This window comes from Oryza brachyantha, chromosome 4 (genome assembly GCF_000231095.2).
Source record: "Oryza brachyantha chromosome 4, ObraRS2, whole genome shotgun sequence".
Lineage (NCBI taxonomy): Eukaryota > Viridiplantae > Streptophyta > Magnoliopsida > Poales > Poaceae > Oryza > Oryza brachyantha.
The window spans coordinates 17,448,593-17,474,282 of record NC_023166.2 but is presented as its reverse complement, the minus strand read 5'-3'; the positions used below and the strand labels follow the sequence as shown (position 1 = coordinate 17,474,282).

Genomic DNA, 25,690 nt, shown 5'->3' with positions numbered 1-25,690 from the left:
CGACCGGATCCCATTTCTGAGATTTTTCCTCCCTTCTTCCACCCGTTTCCCGATTCAAGTCAGCGGTTAGGGTTTCGAGATCTCCGCATCGCACGGCGGCCATGGCGGTGAGCACCCTGTTCTCTGTTTTTGTTTTTTTTTTTTTCACATTCTGTTAGTGCTTTGTATTGTTGGTAAATCTCATTTGCGGCGGTATGGTGATTGGCGGCTGTGCCGTTCCCGATCCGAGCAGTTCTGCTGGGCTTTGGTATCGGAGCTTGAACACATTTGGGGGTTTATGCTATGGGGTTCTTGATTTGGGTGTAAGCTAGCACTGGTCGCATCTGGTTGACTGCAGTAGCGAAGTCACAGGAAAAGTATAGATTTGTGGCTCCCGCTAATGGGGTTAGGTGGAAGTGAAATGTGGAGTGGCATCGGTTTGGTAGATTGGCATACGGCTCCCATTACTTGCCACTTGCTAAGTGCTTCCAGCCAAATCTCGTATTATTTTGGTCGGCATTGTAGCACTGAGTGAGCTTTCCGGCCAAATCTCGTACTATTTTGGTCGGCATTGTAGCACTGAGTGAGCTCAGTATGGAATTACAGCCGGAGCAAATCTCCTATGCTGTCATTGTAGATTGTTATTTGGGTGCTGAAATTTATAGAAGGATGTAATTTCCTAGTTGATGAACCATGAGCATGATTAGCCAGCTTGCATGCTTAGTTTTTTTTTTTATCTTGGGCTTAATCTGTCTTCATACCTACTTGGTTACGCTCAAGGAGTCAATGACTAAAGGAGGCTCTTCAAACTTTCTTTGGTTACTTCTCCACGTACTATAAGCCATCAGTAGAGCCTCAAGTATGTAAGGAACTAAACAGCCTCTCCACTTTGTTTCATAGGATGGACATAATCTTCCATCAACTATGCTGGTTTATAATGTATGGTGGTATTCAACTGTATACTATACTGACTAGCAACTTAGCAAGCATGTTGCAATTAAAATAAGATTCAGCGGCACATACATACAGATTCTGCAATCATTGAAAAGTTTCATTCAGATCTTTAGTGCCAATATTGTCCCCAAAAGGTTATTTGGCATTGACCCTATATAAAATCGTTTGAAAATAATTGGGAGCAAAAGCTTGCTTACGTCACAGAATGAGGACACCAAGTCCTCCGTGTAGACTGGAACTACCTGATGTTTATTAGGTAAGTGTATGCAGCAATTATAGCCATTGGATATGCGAATTGTTAGTCGGTTGCAACTCTGGAGAAACTACGATAAGTTTATAAGTAGAATTTGGTCTGATTTAAACTGTCTGGAAGAAATTGGGTATGCAAAGTTTTAGGAATGAAGCTAAGTTCACATTTGTGCTACCCTTTATAAGATCTTACAAATGTCTACCACGCTATTTGTGTAGATTGCTCAGATCACTGATTACATTTTTTTACCGTGTATTGTTTTAAGGCAAACACATTTAGCACAGTCAAGGTAAGCAATGTATCACTGAAAGCATCACTGCGAGATGTAAAGGAATTCTTTTCCTTTTCTGGTGACATTGTGCATGTTGAAATGCAAAGGTTAGTACCTTTTTTAAAAAAAAATCTTTCTTGTTTTTCAGTTTGTAACATGAATTGCAATAACCTTTAATACTTTGCAGCAGTGATGAGCTGTCTCAAGCTGCCTACATTACTTTTAAGGACAATCAAGGATCTGAGACAGCTATGCTTCTTACGGTACCTATTCTTTCTCATTAATGGAGATATAAGTTTTCAAACCATTTTTTTATTTGTTGGTGCCCTCATATCGTTATGGGTATGCATGATTTATGACTGAAGCCTTGCTTAAAAGAAAATGATTCACTAACTTTACTAACCTTAATCTTTTTTAGTATAACACACAATGCACTGCAGACTATTCCCGTGATATTCTCATATCCTTACAAAAAGAAGTGGTTTACAATGCCCTCTACTGGTATTATGCATTAATCTAGACCGTTTCCCTTCTGTAATCCAACATATCGTATCTATTTATACTACCATCTAATCCAATGGTAAAATATTGTGCACAGAGCTACATAAGTCACGTGGAGTTAGATTTAATATACAACTCTCAAATGCTTATTCTATAGATACCACATATATAAATGTATTTGAATTTCATATACAACTCTTAGCTTCTAATTCTATAAGGTTTGGATTTCATATGCAGCTCTTGGATTCTATTCCTATAGGTTTGGATTTCATTAGATATAATTTTATTTTATATACAACTATATCTATCAATCTATATCGTTATAACCTAAACCCGCCATGATCTAACAGTTAAGATTATATTTGGATTTCATTTAGAACTCTTAGCTTATATATCTATAAGGTTTGGCTTTCATATACAACTCTTAGATTCTATATCTATAGGTTTGGATTTTATAATTAGCTCTTAACTTCTATTTCTATAGGTAGAATTGTATCTTGTATGCAACAGTTAAGATCTTCTTTTTCCTGGATTAACTTGGTAATTTCTAGCCTCCAAAGCAAACATGGTGCCATCTTTTCAAGCTGTCTTTATAATATAATATATATATACATAGATAGATGGTTTGTTAATACATGCAAAAAGTTACCTGTTTCATTAATTAAACCTTAATTATAGACCAAATTCCCAGATTCACTTAATTGAATGCTGCTGTTTACATAATCCAGAATGAAACAGCTATCTCAACATTTACTTTAGTCGCTATTAGCTGTACCAGGAAAATCCTGAGCTTTGTATATGAAGGAAGATTTGTTTGCAAAAATATAGTTGGTCACACTATTATGTCCTTATTCGTTGCCTAATCATATATACTTGTTGTAATGGGATCGAAAATTTGTAAAATAGATTTTTTTGGTTCCCAGGGTGCCACAATAGTTGATATGGCTGTCATTGTCACTCCAGCCACTGATTATGAGTTGCCAGCTTATGTTTTAGCTGCTCTAGAGGTATGGTTAAAACTATAGGATATTTACATGTCTGAAACATGATGTTCTTCTGGTGGTAATATAACTCCATAGCATGCTTTGCAGTCCAAGGATGCTAAGCCTTCTGCCCTGCAAAAGGCAGAGGACATTGTTGGGACCATGCTGGCGAAGGGGTTCATTCTAGGTAGGGATGCACTGGACAGAGCAAAAGCCTTGGATGAGAAGCATCAACTCTCATCAACTGCAACTGCTAGAGTATCTTCCTTTGACAAGAAAATTGGTTTAAGCGAGAAGATCAGTGTTGGCACTTCGGTTGTAAATGATAAAGTGAAGGAAATGGATCAGAAATACCAAGTCTCTGAGAAGACAAAGTCAGCACTGGCAGCTGCTGAACAGAGTGTCTCTACTGCTGGATCTGCCATCATGAAGAACAGATATGTCCTTACTGGAGCAGCATGGGTAACTGGTGCTTTCAATAAGGTTGCCAATGCCGCAAATGATGTTGGCACGAAGGCAAAAGAAAAAATAGCGGCTGAGCAGGAGCACAAGACTGTAGAGCACGAGTCTGCACAACCTAACAGCTCAGAAGGCCATTCAACACAAAAGGATCTAGATGGTGACTTCGCTAAGATACAGGTCTCCGAATCCCCTGAAGATATTCCCATCTCTACGACTGCAACAGTCCCCATTACTGATGATGATCCCAGTCAGGCGTCTCCACCTGCCACTGCTCCTAAAAAGCCAGAACCTGCGCAGGGGTTGATACTATGATTCCATTGATAGATGAGTGTAAATAGACACGAAATGGTCACTGAATTCAGTTTGTAGTGTTGCTGTGATCCTTTAAATTGAACCTCTTCAAAGCCTGGAATTAATTGGTGCCTGGAATAGGTTGCAGTTTGTAGTTTGTACCAACTATTTTTATCAATCGAACATTATTGTTATGCATTAGCGACCTTCTTAAAAGGCACCAAACATTGATATACCATTTTGGCTTGGTTTATTGATGTGGAATTGGTGGAATATATGACAAATCAAGTTTTAAGCATTTCACCGTAATCCGACATTTCTGTTATGTTTCAAGTACTGGACTGAAGCAAGTACGCCTTCCGAGGTTTATTTTGAATTGGTCAGTACGTCCAAAATTGAAAGTTGGTTGCTGGTTTATTTATTTATATAATCATGATAATATGTAAATATTTTACAGTTTGAATCTATAGTACCACTTTTGTGATATTAAACATGTTTAATGTTGGACTAATAGTGAGCAGAACTGAGTACCCATATCCTGATGGTCTGGTAAAATTTGATATTGTTGGACTCCAAGTTTAAGCATGTATATTGGGGTATTTTCTAGAACCAATCTGATAATGTGATGCTGATATGTTATTTTGTTTCCTTCCCATTTTAGCATACTAAATTTCCATTTTTTTGTGAATAAAATTCATCCATGCTTTCTCTGAAAATTCTGCTGGCTACAAGATAGGATTCAGCTGCAGCGTGTGGTGTATAGTTTACAAGTGGATATAGGGCACCGCCTCAAATACAGGGAAAGGGAAGTTGAGCCATGGACTATTGGACCATCGCCATGCAGCATCAGACACCGACGTTTGCCAGCGAAAAGATGATTAGTTGACACCATTATCATTCCAATGGTAACTGATATGTACATTTATCGTTCAGATATGGATGTGGCATTGTGGTCATTCCCCTTAAATGTATTCGTGTTAATACACTTTATCCCCTATCTCTTAATGAGGCCAAAAATATCATTGGATAATAAAGGTCAAACGGTTCCATTAGCAATATAGTACTTTGCAAGTTATTTATGGCTGCAGAAAGGTCCATACAAGTATACAACATTGTGTTTATACTTCAGATTTGAGATCAAAATACACACTTACAAAAGGATCAATTTATCGTTTATGGCATATATCACCCGGAGTTCTTGCAGACAAAATGACAATTCACACTAAAACAGCCTGTGCTTCCGATTCCCAGCCTTGTCTCCAAAACTGGACATATCTGCAGAAAAGAAAAAAAAACAATGCAGTGTTCAACAACAAATACAAAAACGAGCTCAGATTGCGTATCCAGAACAAAATCTCCATATTAAAAATTGCCAAATGTGCCTAGCAACGAACGAATCAAAACGGAATGCCACCGGATGCACGCAACGCCCACAGCTGAACACACGAGCGTACCGGAAGCAGAGGGGTCATGGGAGAAGAGGAAGAGGAGGACGAAGCAGAGGACGACGAGCAGCGGTACGAGGTGAACGGAGCGCTCCTTCGCCGACGGCCGGGCGGCCGGCGCCTTCTCCGGCTTCGCCTCCAGATCGTCGCCGTCCTCCTCCTCCGGCTCCGGGTACAGCCTCGGCATCGCCGAGATGCTCAGCTGCCTCTGCATATTCCGGCACGGCGAGATTGCTCTGTGTAAGTACGTGCGTGTACGTTAATACGCATCGAACTCTGCATATATATGCTCACAAAAAAAAAACAGTGTATCATCAGGAGAGATAAATTAATTAATGATTGGAATTGTTCTTCTTTGTGTGCTCTAAATTTCACGCATTGGTTCACATGTCTTGGCGTTGCTTTTCTGACACCTCGCTTAGTTTTTTTTTAGCGTTGCTTGACATGAGTCTGGTTCTTTGAGTACATGAGAGGGCTGTTATCTGAATCCCCTTTTGGCCTTTCATTTTCTGAAGCAAAAGCCAGACGAAACGTACTGCAAACAGTAATACTAGTACTAGTATATATACAAATTAAAGGGGCAGTGGCCACGATGCGTGCAAAGCGCCGACCTTGAACCTGAAACAAGCATTCGACGATGAATCCTTGCAACGCGGGTAATTCGAGTCGGCTTCACACGTTCTCGAATCTCTCAACCTAGGCCGATGCGTTCGCTACCAATGATAACGATCGTGCAGGGAAGACATTGTAAACTTCCTTTTTTATCCCTAAGAACATACATATATAAATTTTTTTTTTCTAAATACGTCATTTCAAGCTTTTCCTAGAAAATTTTCCAGCCGTGGCCGCTATTTCCCTTTCATGATAGTCCCTCCAGTTATTTGCTCGGTACGTTCTTCGCCTTCCTCCCATCTCCACCCACGCCGCCGGAGCTGCCTCCGACGACCAATCAGCATGCTCGCCGCTCGTTCCGACACAACTCTTCTGTAACACCATGTCACCCACCCAGGTGCACGGCACGGTCCTCACCACGCCTGCTAGCTGCGAAAGCCGGCGCGGTTCTGCAAAATTTACCCGTCGCCGTCGTTCGAGCCCAGCCCAGGGAAGGGGGATCCGCACCTGCGATTCGTCGACGGGTGTTCGGTGAAAACGCCGCATCAAAACCGTGATGCAGGCGAGTGTTGGTGGTGGCCGCCGGCAAGGCAATGCCGCATTGCGGGTGCCTCTCACCGGAGCATTGCAGGTCAACATGGCGAGGACCCGTTTGGCCACTCCACTGCCACGTCGCACATCATGCTGAATCACCTGTAGCTAAAAATTTCCTTGTCAATGCGAGAAACTAGAACTACACTTGTTATCTCGTGGCTGCCCTTGGGCAGTATGTTCATACAGAGGTGCCTCGGCCCTATAATATAAGAGCTTCCAAGTTTTTAAATATTAAATATAGAAGATAAAAAAAAGATGATTATTACTCCCCTGCTCCATAGTATAACGATTTTTAGAATACTGCTAAGTTAAATTTGTTTAACCTTGATTATTAATAACGGAAAAAAAGATCGTACACAAGATTGAAATTACCAGATTCATTATTAAATAAATAACTATACTATATGTAACACCTTTAATTTAAACCGTTTTTATATATTATTGATGAAAGTAGCATCTTGAAGACGTATCAAAGTCTAAGCATTTTAATGTTTTGGAACGGATTTGTATTAAAAATAAAGGGGTGGTTGAAGACTAAGGATAATTTGGAGAGTATTTAGTGAGAATTAAACGTGGGTTAGTTGATAGATAATACTCCAAATTTAATTGTACTTTCTGAGAGTAATACGCAATGGGGTATCATGACGGATACGGCTAATCCTGCTATCAATCGGGATCACAAGTCACGATCTCATACGTGCCAAGACTCTTTGGGCCCATTTTTCTAAACGGGCCCAAAATTCCGGCCCAGAAAGTGACAACCATCACGTACACTCCTACCTTCCACCACGAAAAAGACAACCAGAGGACACACTCATCTTCATAAGCCTGGGCCTCTGAATCAGTATGATCCATTATGTCATCTCATCTCATATGCAAGTCGTAATCTTCTCAACTGAAAGGAGAGGAAAAAAAATGTTTCGAAACGATCCTCCAATTCGGCCGCAAAGTTTCCTATAGGTTGTAGCCCGGTGATCAGGTGATGGGCACCCTGAACTGAAAGGAATTCAGCCGTGACGACGAGTTACGCTGGGCTTACAGCAGCAGCAGCAGCAGCAGCCAGGCAGCATTTCAGTCACGCGTCCAACCCAACAAACTCGATCGAGCAGGGGTCAAACAGTGAATCTCACCAAATTCGCTAACAATGAAAGCCATCTTTAGACTTAGTTTAATCAATTCGAGTGAACCTAGACCAGAGAGAGCTCGCTACCTAATCTCCTACTGAAAGCTACAGCTAGTAGTGTAGTACTACTCCTAGCTTGCAGTACTCCCAGGTTGAAAAATCCAAGCAGATGGTAGTCCAGTTTGTCAAAACTCAAAATAAACCACGACTCGCCGTTTAGTAAGTACCAATCATAAGGTACAGTCGCCGTACTGTGGCAATTAAAGCTTTGCGTTATCTCAACATTGTCGTCGATCATGACGAGGTTGAAGTAGCATCGATCAGATTCTTGAGTGCCGTGATGTAACTCTAATTAATCATGTGTACTGGTACGGTCTCTTTGCCTCTTTGGTACTTCAACAGTGTCGCGATGTCGTCATTTTTACCTATTAAACCGTGCAGCAGCAGCAGTTAGTAGTAGTTAAAAATTGTCATTTGTGGTTAGCTGTCTGAATTATGTGTAAGATCATTATGCGCGTCTGAACTCTGAAGATTTCATTTCGAAGCTGGTACTGTCGGCACAAACCAGCTAGGCCCTGCGACTCTGCGAGCGATCAAAGATGCTGCCTTTTTTATTATCCTCTTGAAAAGAAATGTGATCCGACGACGATGTTTTCACCTGTCATTTGGACAGGATCGTACGGCTATATACCCGATCAATCACCACCAGCGTAAACCAAACCATCACAACGTTCAAACCTCACACCAATCACAAACCATTTCGATCTCAGTCGCCTACAATCTTGCTCAATAATTCTCGTTTCGTTTCACTGACGTAAGTAGAAGACACCACCGGCAGAGATGAAAAAAAAAACCCTCAACAACCTGAAGAAAAAAAGCCAAAAGGCAGGGAGAAAATGGATGGCTGTTGGTGACAGTCGCCGGCCGAGCTAAAACGAAGGTGGCGATGGCGAGGCGTCTACACAAGTCGCAAAGTTTGCTCGATCGCTTGACGTATCGGGCGACGACGTACGTACCCCGGACGATGGCGACGCGGCGGCGAGCGGCGACCGGGAATCTTTCCGACAGCGGGTCAGCGTCCGCGGCAAATCGCCCGGCGATCTTTCACACACCCGTCCCGGAACCGGCCGATCAGTCGATCGTTCGCCTTGATTCTGTTCAATTAACAAAATCGCTTTTGGTTCCTTCTGAAATTTTGAATGCGGTGCAAGTACTGATGCATCGGTTCCATCCTCAAATCGGTAGCCAATCGGGTGCGAGAGCCAGTGTGCGTCTATGTACTGTTCTGATCGATGGTTACGTGATATAGCTAAGCTACGAGCTATCTAGCTGCTCTGGCCTGTTTGGATCCGTCAGTGAATAGCTAGTGGATGACAGAAATATGATACAATGAAATCCTCTACAAAAATTGATTGGTGCATTGTTTATATTTCTTATGAACATAGGGTCATCAAGCTTGCCCTATTATATGTCATTTAAGTCTATGAACAATCGAACTGTTTTTTTATGCCTCTAAGCTTATTTTAAGACAATAGAAACAGTACCTCTAAACTTACAAAGTGATAATTTATTGGATAATCAGAGGGTTCTTTGTTCTGTAATGGCTCCGCACACTTCGTTCCATCTCCTAAACCCACCAGAATCGTCTATTCTAACTTCACTACTCCATTGATGCATGCCTCCCTCTACTTGCTTACATCCTCATATATGACCATCTGACAATTGTCTCTACTATTAAAAGACGCAGTTGTTCATCGTCCCTCTCACGCGTAACAACCGACCCTGAACAAACCAAAAATAAATGGTTGATTAAAATTCTCATATGAGCCTATTTTTAATTACATGGGTCCGTTACGCTATGTCCTATGGGGCTAATATGGATCTATTCTTAATTATATGGGCTCATCGTAATGGACTGGCATGGCATGTTATACTAGTTCTTCTTAAAATGTTGGCATGCCATTGTACTTATATTTATTATACAATATTACTTATTTAAGTTAGATATATTAGTTCAGAAAAACTGATAAACAGTACTGCAAAACCTATTGTGTCAACTTGATAGGATACTGGCTTGAAGAATTTTTTTATCTAATTATTAAGTATTTTATATATCGTATTCTTTATGTCCAGCCTGAAATGTTAATGTAATAGTCCAGCTAATACCGAATTTTTAGTGAAGAAGTATGCCTTATATTTAAGCATGTAAGTAGTGATCTGGTTGCGCATCACAATTCTCCACAAAACTTTACCGGTCTTAAATCTTTTCACTTACGCTTGTTTATAAGCCTAAATTTGAATATCCAATCTTAAATCTAAAGTTGATTTTAGGTTTTTTTATTATTTATTTTCACTCTTTGCTTTTAGATCACTAAGAAGACATATATAAAAATTTTATTTATAAATTATTTTTTATTTGTAAATATGTCGTCTCATTTTTCCTTTTAAAAAAAGGCAAGTGATGACCCCTGTACATGTTTTTGCTTCTTATAAGCAAGTTAAGCACATTTGGTGTTGCACATGTCCAATTAAGGTAAATGATACTCCCTCCGTTTCGTAATGTAAGACGTTTTAGCTATGCTTAGATTCATCTATTAACCAATGTATATTGTTTATATATATGTCTAGATTCATTGATATCTATATGAATATATAAATTTAGGATATGCTAGAAAATCTTACATTATGAAATGGAGGTAGTAGATGAAATCTTTGACTATGCCTCCAAATTTGTTTACGAAGATCCGACGCACCAAATTTAGGTTACTCTCCATCCTCCACCTCCCAACTTCCCAAGCAACTAAAATACCCTCTTCCATCTTCACATTATGCCCAATTTGCTCCAATCTACTTAGGGGTGGTAATGTGCCTAACTATTTTGCCTATAAAATTTAAGGATCAGGTTTAAAATGGGTTGAAAATAAAATTGTATAGAGTTTTGAGCTAAATTTTTTTAGAATTAAATAGGGTTGTGAAAGAAACCACGGGCCTTGGCCCATTTCCATCCCTAAATCTACCCATGCACACCAGTACACCTTTGGTCCCCTCCTTTATGTAAACCATATGCAAAGTGTGTCTCGATTAAAAAAATACTCCTCTATATTGCATATTATAATATTTTTTTAGTTTTATCTAGATTTATCTATATATCAATATCAATGTAATATATATATATATATATATATATATATATATATATATATATATGTGTGTGTTCAGATTCATTAGCATCTATATAAATATAGGAAGAATCAAGAAATTTTATAACATATAACCGGATAATAATATTTTATTATAGTTGTTTATATTTGTACTATATTGACTACTTATTTAATTTAGCGTACTTAGTCTCTCGAAATGGAATTAGTAGTACTTGCAATATTTAGAATCAACTTGACGTAATAGCTTGAAGGTTATAAATAGTTAATGGTTAACCTTTTTTTTTCTATATCTTACTAGCTGGGAGGGCAGGGAGACCTCGTACTCTCTTTCTCCCGCTCTAATTGTCTGGTACTGGATGTTTATAGTGGAGTTAAGTACTGTTTTATCTTTAGGCAGTTAAGCTGTACTAAGTCGTTCTCATCTCCACATCTTTTTCCTTAATGCCGACAATGTTTATACTTACAAATGCAATAAAGTTCCGGACACTAATGAAAAGTCCAAAAAAACTACATCTTGCTTGAAGAAAGTAAATTAAAGTGCAGCTTATCATTATTAGTTGGGTCAACTTGTTAAAGAGGACATAGATGTACAAAAATAGTGGTTGTGGTCCAAACAAGTTAATTAAGCAATATCATAGTTCAACAACTAGATTATGATCTTTCGCTGCTGCGACAATGCTTTAAACATTCAGATCTCTTTTGTCCTCATGGAAGCAGTCGCTCTAATTCAAGCCACTTGCTGGAAAAAAACTATGCGGGTAGGCCAGAGCTTTGCATTTCGTTTAAGAAAAAAGTGGGTTGTCCAGTGACCTTTTCTCCATTTCTTTAGAAAATAAAGTTGGTATACTGAAGCTTTTATGTTTTATTTATGTAAATTTCACAAAACGACATGTATTTTGAACAAATTATAACAAAACTATATAGTTAAGGGGTATGTCATAAAACTATAGTTTTTAGTACTAAATTTATTACAAAACTATATATTTAAAGCCTCACATCACAGAACTATAGATTTAACATCACTTTAGTCCAAAACTATAGCTTTTGTAACTTTTAGAAATATTAAGTATAAAATCCGTTTTTTATAACTTTGTTCTAAATATGTAATTTTATGACATGCAGCCTTAAACATGCTAGTAGTTCGCACGGGGCATGTTGTTTAGGAAAAAGTATGTGGTTCATCTGCGAACTTCTTAGTAATCTATTTTTTTCTGTTTAACTTCAAAAGCAGACATAATTAGTTTCTAAACTCGGAAAACTAGACAATTATTAGTGCTCAGATGCTTTTATGTGTGATGTGGTAGCTGTCACCAATTTTACTGAGTCATCAATTGCATATCATCTTCAAAACTGGAAACAAGAGAGCGGAACAATAGAACTTTTAGAAAGGCAGACACCACCGTCGCCGCAGGACTAGTGAACCACATCATTGAAGAAGCGACCCTCTGGCGCGCTTGCGGTGCACATGAGTTATTGGCCATGATGCCTAATCAAGAAGATAGCACTATCGATCATGTAGCCTGATTGTCTAGGCAAAGCGTCCTCCATGACGTTGTTTCTTGTTGTAACCCCCCCCCCTCTCCCTTCTTCCTCGTGAACTCTTGTAAATTTCTGCTCTTCTTTTTATAATATACACCCCACAAGGGGCTTAAAAAAAACTGGAAACAAGAGAGCTGGCATTTGAAGTCATGTCTCTTGAAGATATATGGGGCTTGTTTGGCGAGCTTCTCCCAGCTGCAGCTTTTCCCAGAAAGCTACTTCTGTCAGAAGCTGCCCTAAACGATCCATAGCTTCTGAGAATCTATAGTTACAGATTCTGGAAAATGAACTAAGAATCCAGAATCTGGAGAAGCTGAGTTTAGGAGCTTTTCCAGATTCTCAGAAGCTGGCTACCAAGCAGCTGCTTCTCAGAATCTAAACCTCCCCAAACAGGCCCATGATTGATGATGGTTGCGACATCGCTCAAAATCACACACAGCGTACTGAGATATCATACAATTTGTCTGGATTTGAAATCTTAGGGGGCTGATTCTAACTAGTTTAAAGGCAGGACTGAAAATTAGATCAACTAACTAAGTGGACCTTTTAATTACGTAAACAAATTGGTTCTTATCACCAGTTTTAATTTAAATCGCACAAACAAAAAGAGGAAAAAATTTCAAACTTGGTATCATGATTTGAGACATGGCCCGGTGAACAGACATTGATCATTGGCCCATCCCTCGACGAGTAATCCGTGTCGACGACGCATAGCTAGTAGCTTGGAGGGTTAATTAACCATGAGATAATTAAGCCTTGGATCTGACTGGTTGATTACACATGGTGGCAGATTTGCCGGACCATCAGAGCCATCTAGATACCGTACTTTATATTGACTACTGACATATATATATATCCAAAGTTCATTTCTCTTGTAAAAGTTGGAGAGGACACGCGTGTGTCCAACTCACGGACCTGACACTTGGACGTTGACGGCGACGGGGTCGCATTTCACCTCATCACATTAGCCGTACAACACTTGCGGGCATGAACGTATAACCGATGCGAATATGCGTCCAACGAGATGGATTGTCCACAAGCTCTATTTTGCCTTCATTCCTTCATGGCCGCATGGTAAAAAAAGAGACACATCACACGTACATCTTCGCCTTCGATCTCTGTCTTTTTTTTTTTCGATCTACAGGGTCAAAAAACTTGGGCTCTGAGAGAGAACAGCGACGCGATGAGTACGTGACACTGAGCTAGCTAGCCGCGTGTGACGCATCGAATTGGAGTTTTGTACACACGATCCATCTGTATGGCCCGCAGGCGGCATGCAGCAGAGTCGTCGAGGACGAGCAGATGACCGGTGTGCGTCCCGGAACGCACGGGCGTCGCCACGGCGGCCTCCGCTGCCCTGCGAGACCGGACGAAAGAAGCCTCGAGCAGCGCAGCAAGCACATCGATCGTCGATCGATCCGCGGCTGGCGTCGCAATAAATCCCATGACACACCCGCCGCGCGAGACCTTCTTGAACAGTTGAACCGGGCACGTATCATTGGACGGACACGGACACGGTCACGCAGCGCCGCCACACGCACGCATGCCTCCAAACGGCAGGTCTCGCCTGTTTCAGCAGCGGTAGCCATCAGAATGTCGCAGCAGGTAGCGATCGAGAGCGAGCATGCAACAGCACGCACGTGTCCGTGCCTCTTCTTCCGCTCCATACAAAACAGAGATTTGAAAATTTTGTTTGACACTTTAATTATTTGACATCTTAGGCCATGTTTAGTTCCAAAAAATTTTCTCCTAAAAACATCCCAACAAATTTTTGGACATCTAAATAGAGTATTAAACATAGATAAAACGAAAAATTGATTGCACAGTTATAAAATCATGAGACGGATCTTTTGAGCCTAATTAGTTCATGATTAGTCATAAGTGCTACAGTAACCCACATGTAACAATGATGGATTAATTAGGCTAAAAAGATTCGTCTCGCGGTTTGTGAGTCGTAAAATTTATTTTTTTATTTGTCTCCAAAAACCCCTTCCAATATCCGGTCAAACGGTCTGATGTAACACCCAAAGTTTTTATTTTCCTAACTAAACACTCCCTTAATCCAACGTCGTAAACTTTTAGATGGTCTCTCGCGCTGGCGCCATACGTACGTACGTCGTCGGTTAGCCGGCCGGCCGGTCAAACGATCGGCGCCAACTGCTGCACTCGCCGCATCACCCCGCGCGCGCGGTTCACACCGTTCGGGGGGGCCTTTCTCCGCACGCGTGGCTGGTGCAAAAGGGCGCGGCTGGCTCTGCATCGTTTCATCAATTCGACCAGCAATCTCATCTCACACACGAAAGAAAAAGGTCTCGTGTAGGAACAGGAGTATGCTGCTGCTTATTGCAGCTACCGGTGATATCTCACCGTGATCCGCAAAAAGCGTTTTTTGAAGGCTCTTTTGGTGCCATGCGCGCAACGGCGACGGGATCACGATCGATCATGCAGTGGGAGTGCGTGCATGGCTATTTAAAGGCCATATGCTGGTGCTTGATTAGAGTCTCACCTTTTACAAGTTCAACTGAAACCGTTTTTTAACAATAAAAAATTTATAAGTAAATTTTATATATGTGTTTTTGGTGATTCAAAAGTAAAAGTTAAAAAATAAATTTTGATAAAAAGATTCTAAAATTAATTATAATTTGAAGTTTTAAAATTCAAAGTTTGATTTATAATCATAAACATAAGTGAAAAGACACCTCGTTGGACAGCAGAGCAGGTGTGATTGTTTGGTTCTTTTGAAAAAAAATAAAATGACATATTTATAAATAAAAAATAATTTGCAAATTATATATATATATGTGTGTGTGTGTTTTTTATTTATTTTCTAAAAAAATATATGTATGTTTTTAGTTATCTAAAAGATAAGGCTAGAAATAAAATACAATAAAAACACAAAATTACTCAATTTAATGTTAAAAATATAAAATTAAAAAGTTTCAGCATGTCACCACCTACCTCCATTGAGGTGCCATGATTCTGCTGGTGATCGCCTCCTTTTCAACCTGACCTCTCTATTCTCATGCATTCTACTACACGTACTGGTCAGTCGTATTTTGAAGGACAGGAAAGCGCACATGATTCATGTATTCACTCTACGTGTCTTTATTTAGTTTTCATATGCAGAATAGTAGTATTTTTTTCTTCCACTACAAATTGAAAATGCACATATTGTGACTTGTGGGTATACGAATCTTCTGCAGCAACGCACAGATATAGTGTACAAACTGTAAATTTAGTGAGTCTTTACAAAACTTTTACCACATGCAGTGTTACCGTCTCTTTTTTTTTTGGCAACATATTTGGATCGTCCCTTTCGAATAGGACGGATCGGCTTGCATCGCTAATGCATACGACAGCGTAGTGCTTGTGCTTCTATGCATTGGATCCAAATATGAAATAATGCTATTTTTTATTTGAGGTAATTGACTCTAAGTCTATATCATTCATTTTATTTATAAATTTATATAATTTTTAATTAATTTATTATGATTTGATTTATTGCTAAAGAAACTTTAAACATAACCTATAATTTTATATATTTATATAAAATTTTTAAATAAGACAAATAGTTAAATATAAATGCAAAAGTCAACGATATCGAATATAAAAGTTGGAGTCCGTACAAGTCCCACACTAGCACCTCATGCTGTTTTTTTGGTATAGAGTGCTGGAAAGCAATAGTAAATAGTACTACCTGCATTCCTGTGTTTACCGTGGAGTCTATTTGCCCCATTAATCATATCACATTCAATTATATCCCTATTTTAACCCCGATCATATACCATCTAATAAAAGACACTATTTTTCTCAAACCTTAATCAATGCCAAACAATCTAAAACGATAGTTAATTAGTCCATAATTTAAAAAAAACAGTAAGCTAGTCACACTTTCTTCAAAACAAATCGTGCATGCTTGACGTATCTAGTCCCATTATGGAGCCTTTCTTTGGGCATACATAAGGATAACTAACACCAACACCACATGATGTAACATCAATTATATATTTTGTTATATCACTAAAACAATGTGGAAAGGGGCCTGCCTAGCCTGCCTCCGCTCAAAATTACCATATTAATTGAGAAAAATACGCCTTTAATTGAGGCATAGGTCAAGATTATAAAGATATATGTCAAAACAAAAAAAATCATGTTGAATAAAACTATCTCAAATTTGGAATAAAAACAAATAGCTAAAGAAGCTACCACGGTCGTTCTCAACCTCTACGAATTATCATATTAATAAGAGAAAGAACAAAAAATCTTTGTGCTTATTGTGGCTTGGACCTAGCTAGATTAAAATCGGTTAAGTTCGAACACACATAAGGTTCACACACCATATACAATTTAAAAATAAGTTTTTTTACCATCCCCAAGATAATATCTTAAGGTACCGCCATATTTTCTAGTATAAAAATGGTACCTTTCTCAAGTACCATAAAATTTCTATTTAAAAATAACTAAGTTTAGAATAAAAATATTTAATTGTAAAGTAAATGTCAAATGCTGTCTAGCTATATATAAAGTCCGGAATAAAAATAAAAGCAAAGCAATTTGCTATAGAGCAACTTTATACAACTTGCTTGTATAAATTAGGGAGGCGGGATAAATATGATACAATTTGGCACATGAATACATGACTAACTAGGGATAAGATTTCATATAGTGGTTTCAAACGCCGAACTAACCAGGGAGAAAATTCAGAGCTAAAAAGGCGTATAAACACGTAAGAATAATCCCGAGATAATTGTTCAGGTACAATCTGCAAGTGATGCGGAAAAGAAACGCCTTTCTGATCTCCCATCAATTGATTCCTATCCTGTGTAAACATGTTACCGATGAGGTTAGCTAAAATGTCATCCCTATCTAGGCAGGGGATCATCAGGCATGGTCAAGAAGCTTTATAGCCCTGTTTAGTTCCCAATTTTTTCCCAAAAATATTGCATCGGTTTTTTAGACATCTAAATAAAATATTAAATATAGATGAAAAAAATAATTGCACAATTAGGGGAAAAATCGTGAGACGAATCTTTTAAGTCTAATTAGTTCATAATTAGCCATAAGTGCTACAGCAACCCACATATACTAATGACAAATTAATTAGGCTCAAAAGATTCGTCTCGCGGTTTCCAGACGAGCTATAAAATTTATTTTCTCATTCGTGTCCGAAAACCTCCTCTGACGTCCGGTGGAACGTCCAATGCAACACCTAAATTTTTTTTGCGTGAACTAAAACAGGCCTGTTTCATATTTTTAAATTTCCATCACGTCCCAGTCTACAGAGGCTGATGACCCATCGAACTGCACACGGTGACTCTGCACAAGTCCAAAACTGCGACATCTGAAGGTTTTCCACAATCAGAGAAAAAAGCATGTCAATGTTAGGTGCAGGGGAAGGTAAAACGGCAATGAATGTAGTTAACCCTAACTCAAAGACTTGTCAAGCCAAAGAATCTGCAATTCTGCAGTCTCCCCCTTTGGGTGAAAGGGACTGGTTGTTGAAGGGCAGGCATGCGCCAGATAAGTCATCACCAAAAGCATTTTGTTTTGTGTTTTTCTTAAGCCCTGCAATCATCGTAGATACGTCAATATGGAACTATATTATCTTTAGGAAGCTAGTAGGAGCACTAGTATACGATTTGCTGCTGGAAAAAAGATGTATTGCTGCAACTCTCGCAACTACTGTGGAATGTTCTTAAGGGATTGGAGATTCTGAACCATTTGCAGTCTAAAGAAACCCAAGATTCTGAGCCGTACATATTGTTTTCTCTGCTGGATGAGCCATTTAGCATATTGTCGGACTCGCTACAGGAATCATGGTTTCAACAGAAATGTGATTCTTACAGGTATTGAAGATACTATTTTACAAACGAGCATGTGTTGTGTGAAGGGCATGCCCTGTTTCTTTCTGTAATGAAGGAGACACGAAAGATCGTTTCAAAATGGCAATGTGACACTTGTGAGTTAATAGTATCTATGTTGCATTTTCATAATGAATAAGATAGTGTTATCGCCTTTCCCATTCAATTAAATAAGAAATTCGACTTGGCACCGGCCGTGTGCAGTTGGCTGGTCAAAGAAATGTCTTTCCAAATTTCGCAGCCAATCAGCTAATGACACGGATTAGCTTATACAAGAAGGGCTGCATTTTGAGGTAGTTCCTGTGTCCTTGCATTCCAGCAAGCACTGATTGCATTCGACGCTTTGATAAGGCTTTGCTAGAAATTGGCTGCATACAGAACTGAATTTGATTTGCAATCTAGCCTTGGGTAACATCATTAGGACTAAAACATGCAGGAATATCATGCTTGCGGATTACAACAAAGAACTACAGCTGCATTTTACATTTGCGTGCTTCCAATGATCAGCTTGAGCAGTAAATTATTATTGGCTAATCAGATTGCTGTTTGACAAACGACGAGATGCGTCTCGCAGAAGAAAGACAACGACTCAACGAGTAGGTGGTCCATTTCTGCTCTTCTTTTTTCAACTGCATTTAAACAGGGCAAGAGTAGGTAGTGGGTGCATACTGAAAGGAAGGCAACTTGATACGAGGAGAAAAAATGAGAGCAAATATATCACTAAAAATGAGTCTGTGGAAGTGTCGCTACTGTTGGGGTAAAAATTATTATTTTTTCAGACTTTGTTATATAACAACGGTGATATCAACATCTTTAAGAGAAACCAATGGAGTGGTCCGTGTGTACCAAATGCCAGCAAATTTTTGGCATTCTATGCATTTCTTGAGTACAAATAAAACTAGTGCTCCTGACAGAACATTTCAACAGCAAATTAGCTGTTATTCTTCTCTCCGTTTTGATGTGCCCGCTGTCAATGGAATTTGTAGACATGACAGTTCAAAGAGAACATCGCAGTGGTGGAATTTCCAGCCTTCGTAAATAAACAATTTTGCTATTAATCAACTGATTGAAATTTCTAAATCCATTAACCAATTACCCTGCGATTGGATCACAATCCAACGGCCAGGGCGTCACCTTTAACCTTGGACCAGAGTATGGAGGAGGAAAGGAGGGAGAATAAAGCAACAACGATTGATTGGCGATGGCGATAACCACCTCCAAACTTTAGCAAAACACCTACATATTAGGGTTTCAGGGTTGAAGGCAGTCGAGGATATGGGATGGTGAGAGTACCTTCGGAGGGATGGCTAGGATAGAGGAAGACTAGCAATGGGTGGTGAATACGAGCATGTGGTGAGGTGCGGGAGCTACATGAATGAAGGAGGGCGGTAGGTCAGCGTTGGATGTAGGGGCACGTCACCTAGAATAGGAGAAGGAGAGTGGAGAGGGAGGAAGTAGGCCGGGAGGGAAGGGGTTCACCACCACCATTGGCGTCTTTTGGCGTTGGTAAGCAGGGAGTGGTGCGCTAGGGTGTTGGGGGGGGGGGGAGAAACAAGGGTGGGGCATCTAGTGTTGTGCATTTAAGGGGTTTTTCCCTTTATTTGTTTATAAAAAAATGGAAAAGAGGTAGCTGGTCGGCTGGGCCACTACAAGGCCCAACAGGACCGAGCAACCTAGCCAGCACAGCACACAACCATCCTTTGCTCGTTCATTCGGAGGCAGCGGAGAAAAAGGGAGGCAGGCGGAGCTCCTGGCGGCGGCGGCGATGCTCAACTGCTCGCCCGCCCTAGGCGGCACGTCCGCCCATGGGATGCGCGCTACGCGCGGCGCCGCAGCTCCCTCTCCTTGCCTACAAAGCGGATCGAGTCCCCCCTCTCTCAACACACAGAATACTCACATCTCCTCTCCACCCTTGTTCATCCAGAACCCAAACGAAATTCCTCTCGATTCCGGGAGGAGTTGGCTGGTGCTGCTGCTGAGTTCTTGTTCGTCGCCCGACGACGTGCGAGATTGCGGCTTGCGCCATTTTCCCCCTTTCTTTGGTCGGTGTGGTGTGCAGGTGGTGGTGGATGTGGTGAGGGGCTTCTACGCCTATGTGGTGCGGGAAGCATCTGGTTGTTGTCTACCTTGGCCTGGTTTTGGGACTTGTTGCTGTGCAGTGATCATCTACTCCTCGGGTTGGTGCCGTGGACGTTCCACTCGGTATCAATATCGGCTCAGTATCTCCGTCAACCATCCGCTGATTGAAGACTCGGACGTGAGCGGCGGAATTGGTTTTTTGGGACAGAACTTTGAGTTCGCTGAGTTTGTCTTCCCACGTAGACAATCTATGTGCCGTGAGTTATCTATTACTCATTTTGATTTACATTATTTGTGCAATCTGCTAGTTAATTACTTGGGTGTGATTGCATATTCTTTGGACGGATTAAATTGCTCGATGATATTAACTGTGTAGTGAGACAACTCGTGACAATCCAGAGATTTTAAAGTGCTGGTATATTTATATCTGTGCAAATTCGTTTGCCTTATTCTAAAAGCATATTGCATCTGCTAGCTCTGTTCTTTACTGTTCAGTTTTAAGCAGCTTAGTGTTATTTGGTAATATAGCTTGTTATATAGTCTTTTAAAACATGATTTAAATCTCTCTGGTAAGATAGTTTGTCACAAGTTAGTCGAGGATCTTTGATCACTATTTGTGTTGGAAGGCTGCACATGCAGCAACCCACAGTTTTGAGAGCAAATAACAGACAACAACCATGTTCCTAATATTCATCTGTTGTCTTCATCTGATTGCCATTATTAATATACAAATAAACTTGAGTAGCTTTCTTCACTGTATAAAATCTTTTCGTATGCTCCTGTTCATTTATGTCTTATTAAATTATGGCTGTAATCTGAGTAGTAGAATTGTTATATTCAGAATTGTTTTATTTATTTTGTTTGAGTATGCTGGAAGCATGTCACTTATTCATCTAAATCTACAACATTTAGAGCTTAAGCCCTAGTCTTAGGTCTATAATCTCACTTATATCTTATCAATTTATCATGTAAATTTTAAAAATTATGAAGTACATGTTAACTCAGCCCTACGCCTTATTAGTTCCTGGCTCTGCCCCTAGGGGGAGGCGGAGGCGGAGGCTGTGGCTGCGAGCCAATGCAGAAGACGAGATAAGGTTACCATTCATGCGTAAATCTCGATGGGTCATCTAAAAAATGATTGATGGATTAGTTTTATTTAAGTAAATAGGCAGCCCCCCCCCCCCCCCCAAAAAAAATATTTTGATCACATCCACAGCTGCAGATACTGAAAATGTAAGCAATCAAGTACATTTCGATCACATCTATTATACACGTACGAAAGAACTTGTCTTCCTCAATAAAAAGTACTAAAATGTACTATAAAAACGCACAATTTTAACCGTCTATTGTCAAGTTGCAATCCATTCTAATTTAGTTCGCCCCTGGTATGCATGAATTAGACCACAAACCGAATCTGCCGTCGGTGCAGTGCAACTATTCAATCAAGATGCATTCTTTGATGCATTCTTTCGATCTGTCAGAGTTTCAGAGAACAGTACGAACAGTTCCAAGCGTGAGATAGATTTATTTCCAAGCAAAGCGCCTTTAATTTTGATCTCTATGCACTACCATTCATGTTGATTTGGACGAAGCAGTGGAAGAAAAGGCAAGAGAATCGATCTTAATTATAGCCACCCATCCCTGTCCCATTTAATCTCCTATCTTTCTCTTCTTTTTTCCCCCTGTCAACATGCTTTTTCCTGTTCGTCCATAACCCTCGGTCCGTTTGATGATGCAATACTGTCGCCATTGTTCAGATTGGCAAGCAATTACACACGTCTAATCGTGGCGACGCCACGCGATATCGGATGCGACCTACGATGCCTACTCAGATACCCAACTGGGCAAGTGGCGCCGGAGAAAAAAAAAATGTGGCGAGATCGCCCGCGAGGCCCCACGCGATCGCGCCGCCGGTGCAACGTCGGCACGCCCACCTCGTCCCCCCGCGGTCGCGGCCACCCCGGACCCGCCGGTGCCGCGGAAATCAACGGCGGGGAATAATAAACTAGCCAGCTAGGCAATGCGAATCGCCGGGGAGCAGCAAAAAAGGAGGAGCCTTTTTGGCTCTTGAGCTTTTCTCCGCCGAGCTATCGCCATGGGTGCAGGAGCAGGAGGAGGAGGAGTGACACGGACACGCGGGGGGGGGGGGGGGGGGGGGGGGGGTGTAGTTACGTGCTACGTAGGCGTCGCGGCGAGGGGGGTTTGGTTGGTGAGAGGCGGGAGTCTGCGCGGTGGGGGCCGGGAGCGCGACGCGAGCCGGGCTCGGTGTCACCCGTCGCTCGCGCGCGCGCGTCGCCGTCACCCGTCAGCGCGCGTCGCCGTCCCCACCAAAAGCCAGAGCACAGCCTGCGACCTGCGTTTCGATTCGGTTTATAAATACGCCACGAGCTGCCAGTGTCCCGGTTGCAGCTTGGCCGTGCACGCCTGACACACGCACGCACGCACGCAGACACGAGGGACGGAGGCAGAGACGAGGGGCGGCGGCGGCGGCGGCCGGGGAGGACGACGACGACGATGGGGAAGGGCCGGGCACCGTGCTGCGCGAAGGTGGGGCTGAACAAGGGGTCGTGGACGCCCGAGGAGGACATGAGGCTGGTCGCCTACATTCAGAAGTACGGCCATGCCAACTGGCGCGCCCTGCCCAAGCAAGCAGGTATGCATCTCCGCCGTGGCGTCGCCGGCGCAGAGCGAGCAGCTTGTTTTTTTTTGGATGGGTGTGGGAGGATCGGCGGGTTGATGATTTACTGGCGTGTGGTGCAGGTTTGCTCCGGTGCGGGAAGAGCTGCCGGCTGCGGTGGATCAACTACCTCCGACCGGACCTCAAGCGCGGCAACTTCACCGCCGAGGAGGAGGAGACCATCATCAAGCTGCACGGCATGCTCGGCAACAAGTACGTACCGGCTATCGATAGCCATGGGGATCTCGAGTTGTATAAATTGGATTCAGCGGCACTGATTGTCTGGGTTGGTGATCGAAATTGATCAGGTGGTCCAAGATTGCGTCGTGCCTGCCGGGGAGGACGGACAACGAGATCAAGAACGTCTGGAACACGCACCTGAAGAAGCGGGTGTCGCCGGAGCCGAAGAAGGGAGGGGGCAAGAGCAAGAAGAAAACGACCTGCACCGACGTGCTTGTCCCGTCCCCCTCGCCGGCCTCGTCCACCACCACGACCAACTGCTCCATCGGCGATTCAGCGGGCGAGCAGAGCAACACGAGCAAGGAGGAGGAGGAGGAGGAGGAGGAGACTGCCGGCAAGGTTGAGATCCCCATGCTCGACCCCTGCAGCTTCGACTTCGACATGCTGGTTGACCCCGTCGCCCCGGAACTGTACTGCCCCGCGGTGTCGACGGCGCCGACGTCGCCGTGCTCGTCCACGTCCCCGGCGTGCGCCCGTGGCGTGGACGCGCTCCTCGACCTGCCCGATATCGACCTCGGCCCGGAGCTATGGAGCATCATCGACGGCGACGGCTACGGCGCCAGCGTGTGCACCGATGCCCCGCCGCCGGCGTGGAGCAATGCGGCGGCGGCGGCGTGCCAGGCCAATGCAACAGTGGCCACGACCAGCCAAGAGGAGGCAAAGGCCGAGTGGTGGTTGGAGGACTTGGAGAAAGAGCTGGGGCTGTGGGGGCCCACGGACGACTACCACTGCCACCCTTCGGGCCCACAATGTCAGCCTGCTCGCGTGGGCCCACCACCCGCCGTCGTGGAGGACCCCGTGTCGTGCTACTTCCAGGGCGGCCCCACACCTGCCACGTGGCAGGGACCCGAAACCCCGGCTGTCATCACCAGTAACTCCATGGATTACTTGTGATGCCATCCTTAATTACCCCGTTTTATCTATAGATTAGGAGATGCCCAGCTACACGAATCATACTACATATACAATACAATACACATGTATAATTGTACGACCGTATACGACTGCAAGAGGAGTATACAGGTGCAATACGAATACATCGACGTGATACGCAAGCTTTGGGCAGTACAAAGTAAAATGGAAGGTGATAGTTAGGCTAGGATGCACATAAAGCACACACAAAAATGAGTTGGAAAATATTTTTGGCATGTGTACGTTGGGCAGATTACATGGTGCAATCAGAGCTAAAGGAGTCAAGATTGCCGGTATGAGTTAACCAGAGATGTAACTTATGTACTTTATCAAGTCTTTTATATTCTTCAACATCAGTGGCCACATGCTGGTACAGATCAACGACTATACTACTGATGTATTTACCATTTAAAAATGGCCGTGCCCATAACAAACAAAACATCGAGTCGGTCCCTCCATTCTGATGACGTTTTAATTACATGTACAGTAAAAAATATTCTCTCTATCCCAAAATAAACCAATCTTTTATTTTTTTTATCTATAATATTTGACTCTTCGTCTTATCTGAAAAAATTACGATTAATAGTTTTATTTTTATTAGATGATAAATCATAAATAATATTTTACATGTGACTATTTTTTAAAAAAAAGATCTTGAAAATTTTTCAGATAAGATAGATGATCAAACGCTGGATACGGAAACCCAAAGTAGGAGCACGTTGTTAATACATGCAGAAGCGTTAGAACTTGATATATGAAAATTGCAATAGATTTATCATAAAAGAATACTTTGTCGTCATAATTTTTAACAATTTTATGATATATAACTAAAATTAATGAACATATATGTACGACGATGTACATATCCTATTACCCCATGTGTCAAGGAAAAAAACAATAGAAGTAGTAGGCCCCTAGCACAGCAAAACATATGCATATGTGCAGATATATATCATCATGCATGTCGTCACTATGATGCAAACGCTCTACCATCAAGTTCCTACCACCATTTATATCTAGACCAATCGCCATGCCCTTGGGCTTTAGACTACATACATATGCATGCAATTATGCTTTTGACAATCTCGTGAGGCGATGCCACCTTTCCTGTCTCCTTTCACACATCTGCCCTCCCTATGTTTTCTACTCCTCTCCTACGCCTCCCTCTTGCAGTAGATTATGCTTTGTTCTAGTGTCCTTTTTGGATGGACAAATTGCATGATTAGGGACGTCATCGCAGAGCATGATGATAGCGAGGAGGCAGGTTACCTAACAGAGGAGGGGAATCACAACGCCTCTGATCCTCGAGGCCTTGATGGGCCATGCTTGACCCCACAGGATCAAGTGGGCCTGAAGCTAGACTTACGGCCCACCATCTGGACCCGCGAAAGTTTCTTTATTATTGTTAAATTTAGTACCATACCGCTCGCTGAAGGGGAGAGGATACTGGGCAGGGGTATAAAATATGAGCCATGGGGAACACTGAAACATACTTACCTGGATGGGGTCTATGGGTGATCAGGAAGGCTCATGGCCTAAGCTATTGACCTCCATTGCACAAAAGGAGGGACGATAGCTTACCATCTCCCCAAGTCGGAGAATGGACATCATAATTTGTGGTAGCGGGGGTACGCGTACGCGCGGCCCCTACTAACTTAAGTTAAAATTCTTAGTTATTTATATGATAATGATGTTATATTACCAAAATACTCCCTCCATGATCAGTTAAAATTCTTAGTTATTCAAATGATAATGA

General features: G+C 41.9%; 3 protein-coding genes and 1 non-coding gene across 6 annotated transcripts; 3 read left to right on the top strand and 1 right to left on the bottom strand.

Annotated features, from left to right (window-relative positions):
• On the top strand, positions 1 to 3,989 carry LOC102701535 (binding partner of ACD11 1-like). 3 transcript variants are annotated; one of them, XM_006652670.2, is made up of 5 exons: positions 1 to 107; positions 1,449 to 1,561; positions 1,645 to 1,717; positions 2,879 to 2,962; positions 3,047 to 3,989. In XM_006652670.2, the coding sequence occupies exons 1-5, from the start codon at positions 102 to 104 to the stop codon at positions 3,710 to 3,712; spliced, it is 942 nt and encodes a 313-aa protein (XP_006652733.1). In that variant the 5' UTR covers positions 1 to 101; the 3' UTR covers positions 3,713 to 3,989. The 3 variants fall into 3 exon arrangements, with proteins under 3 accessions (XP_006652733.1, XP_006652732.1, XP_015691651.1); XM_006652669.2 differs by having other exon boundaries at positions 1,642 to 1,717; XM_015836165.1 differs by lacking the exon at positions 2,879 to 2,962 and having other exon boundaries at positions 1,642 to 1,717.
• A 713-nt stretch (positions 3,990 to 4,702) lies between these two features.
• On the bottom strand, positions 4,703 to 5,547 carry LOC107304086. Its single transcript, XM_015836450.1, has 2 exons — positions 5,146 to 5,547; positions 4,703 to 4,966 (listed from the first exon to the last, which is right to left on the bottom strand). The coding sequence occupies exons 1-2, from the start codon at positions 5,348 to 5,350 to the stop codon at positions 4,914 to 4,916; spliced, it is 258 nt and encodes an 85-aa protein (XP_015691936.1). The 5' UTR covers positions 5,351 to 5,547; the 3' UTR covers positions 4,703 to 4,913.
• Positions 5,548 to 22,530: 16,983 nt separating this feature from the next.
• LOC102701912 (myb-related protein Zm1-like) lies at positions 22,531 to 24,417 on the top strand. The gene is made up of 3 exons (XM_006653660.3): positions 22,531 to 22,758; positions 22,866 to 22,995; positions 23,091 to 24,417. Exons 1-3 carry the CDS (start codon positions 22,620 to 22,622, stop codon positions 23,914 to 23,916), a joined length of 1,095 nt encoding a protein of 364 aa, XP_006653723.1. The 5' UTR covers positions 22,531 to 22,619; the 3' UTR covers positions 23,917 to 24,417.
• Positions 24,418 to 25,423: 1,006 nt separating this feature from the next.
• Positions 25,424 to 25,585, top strand: LOC121054324. The gene has a single exon (XR_005811728.1). It is a non-coding gene; the product is annotated as a U1 spliceosomal RNA (small nuclear RNA).
• The last annotated feature ends 105 nt before the right edge of the window (positions 25,586 to 25,690 follow it).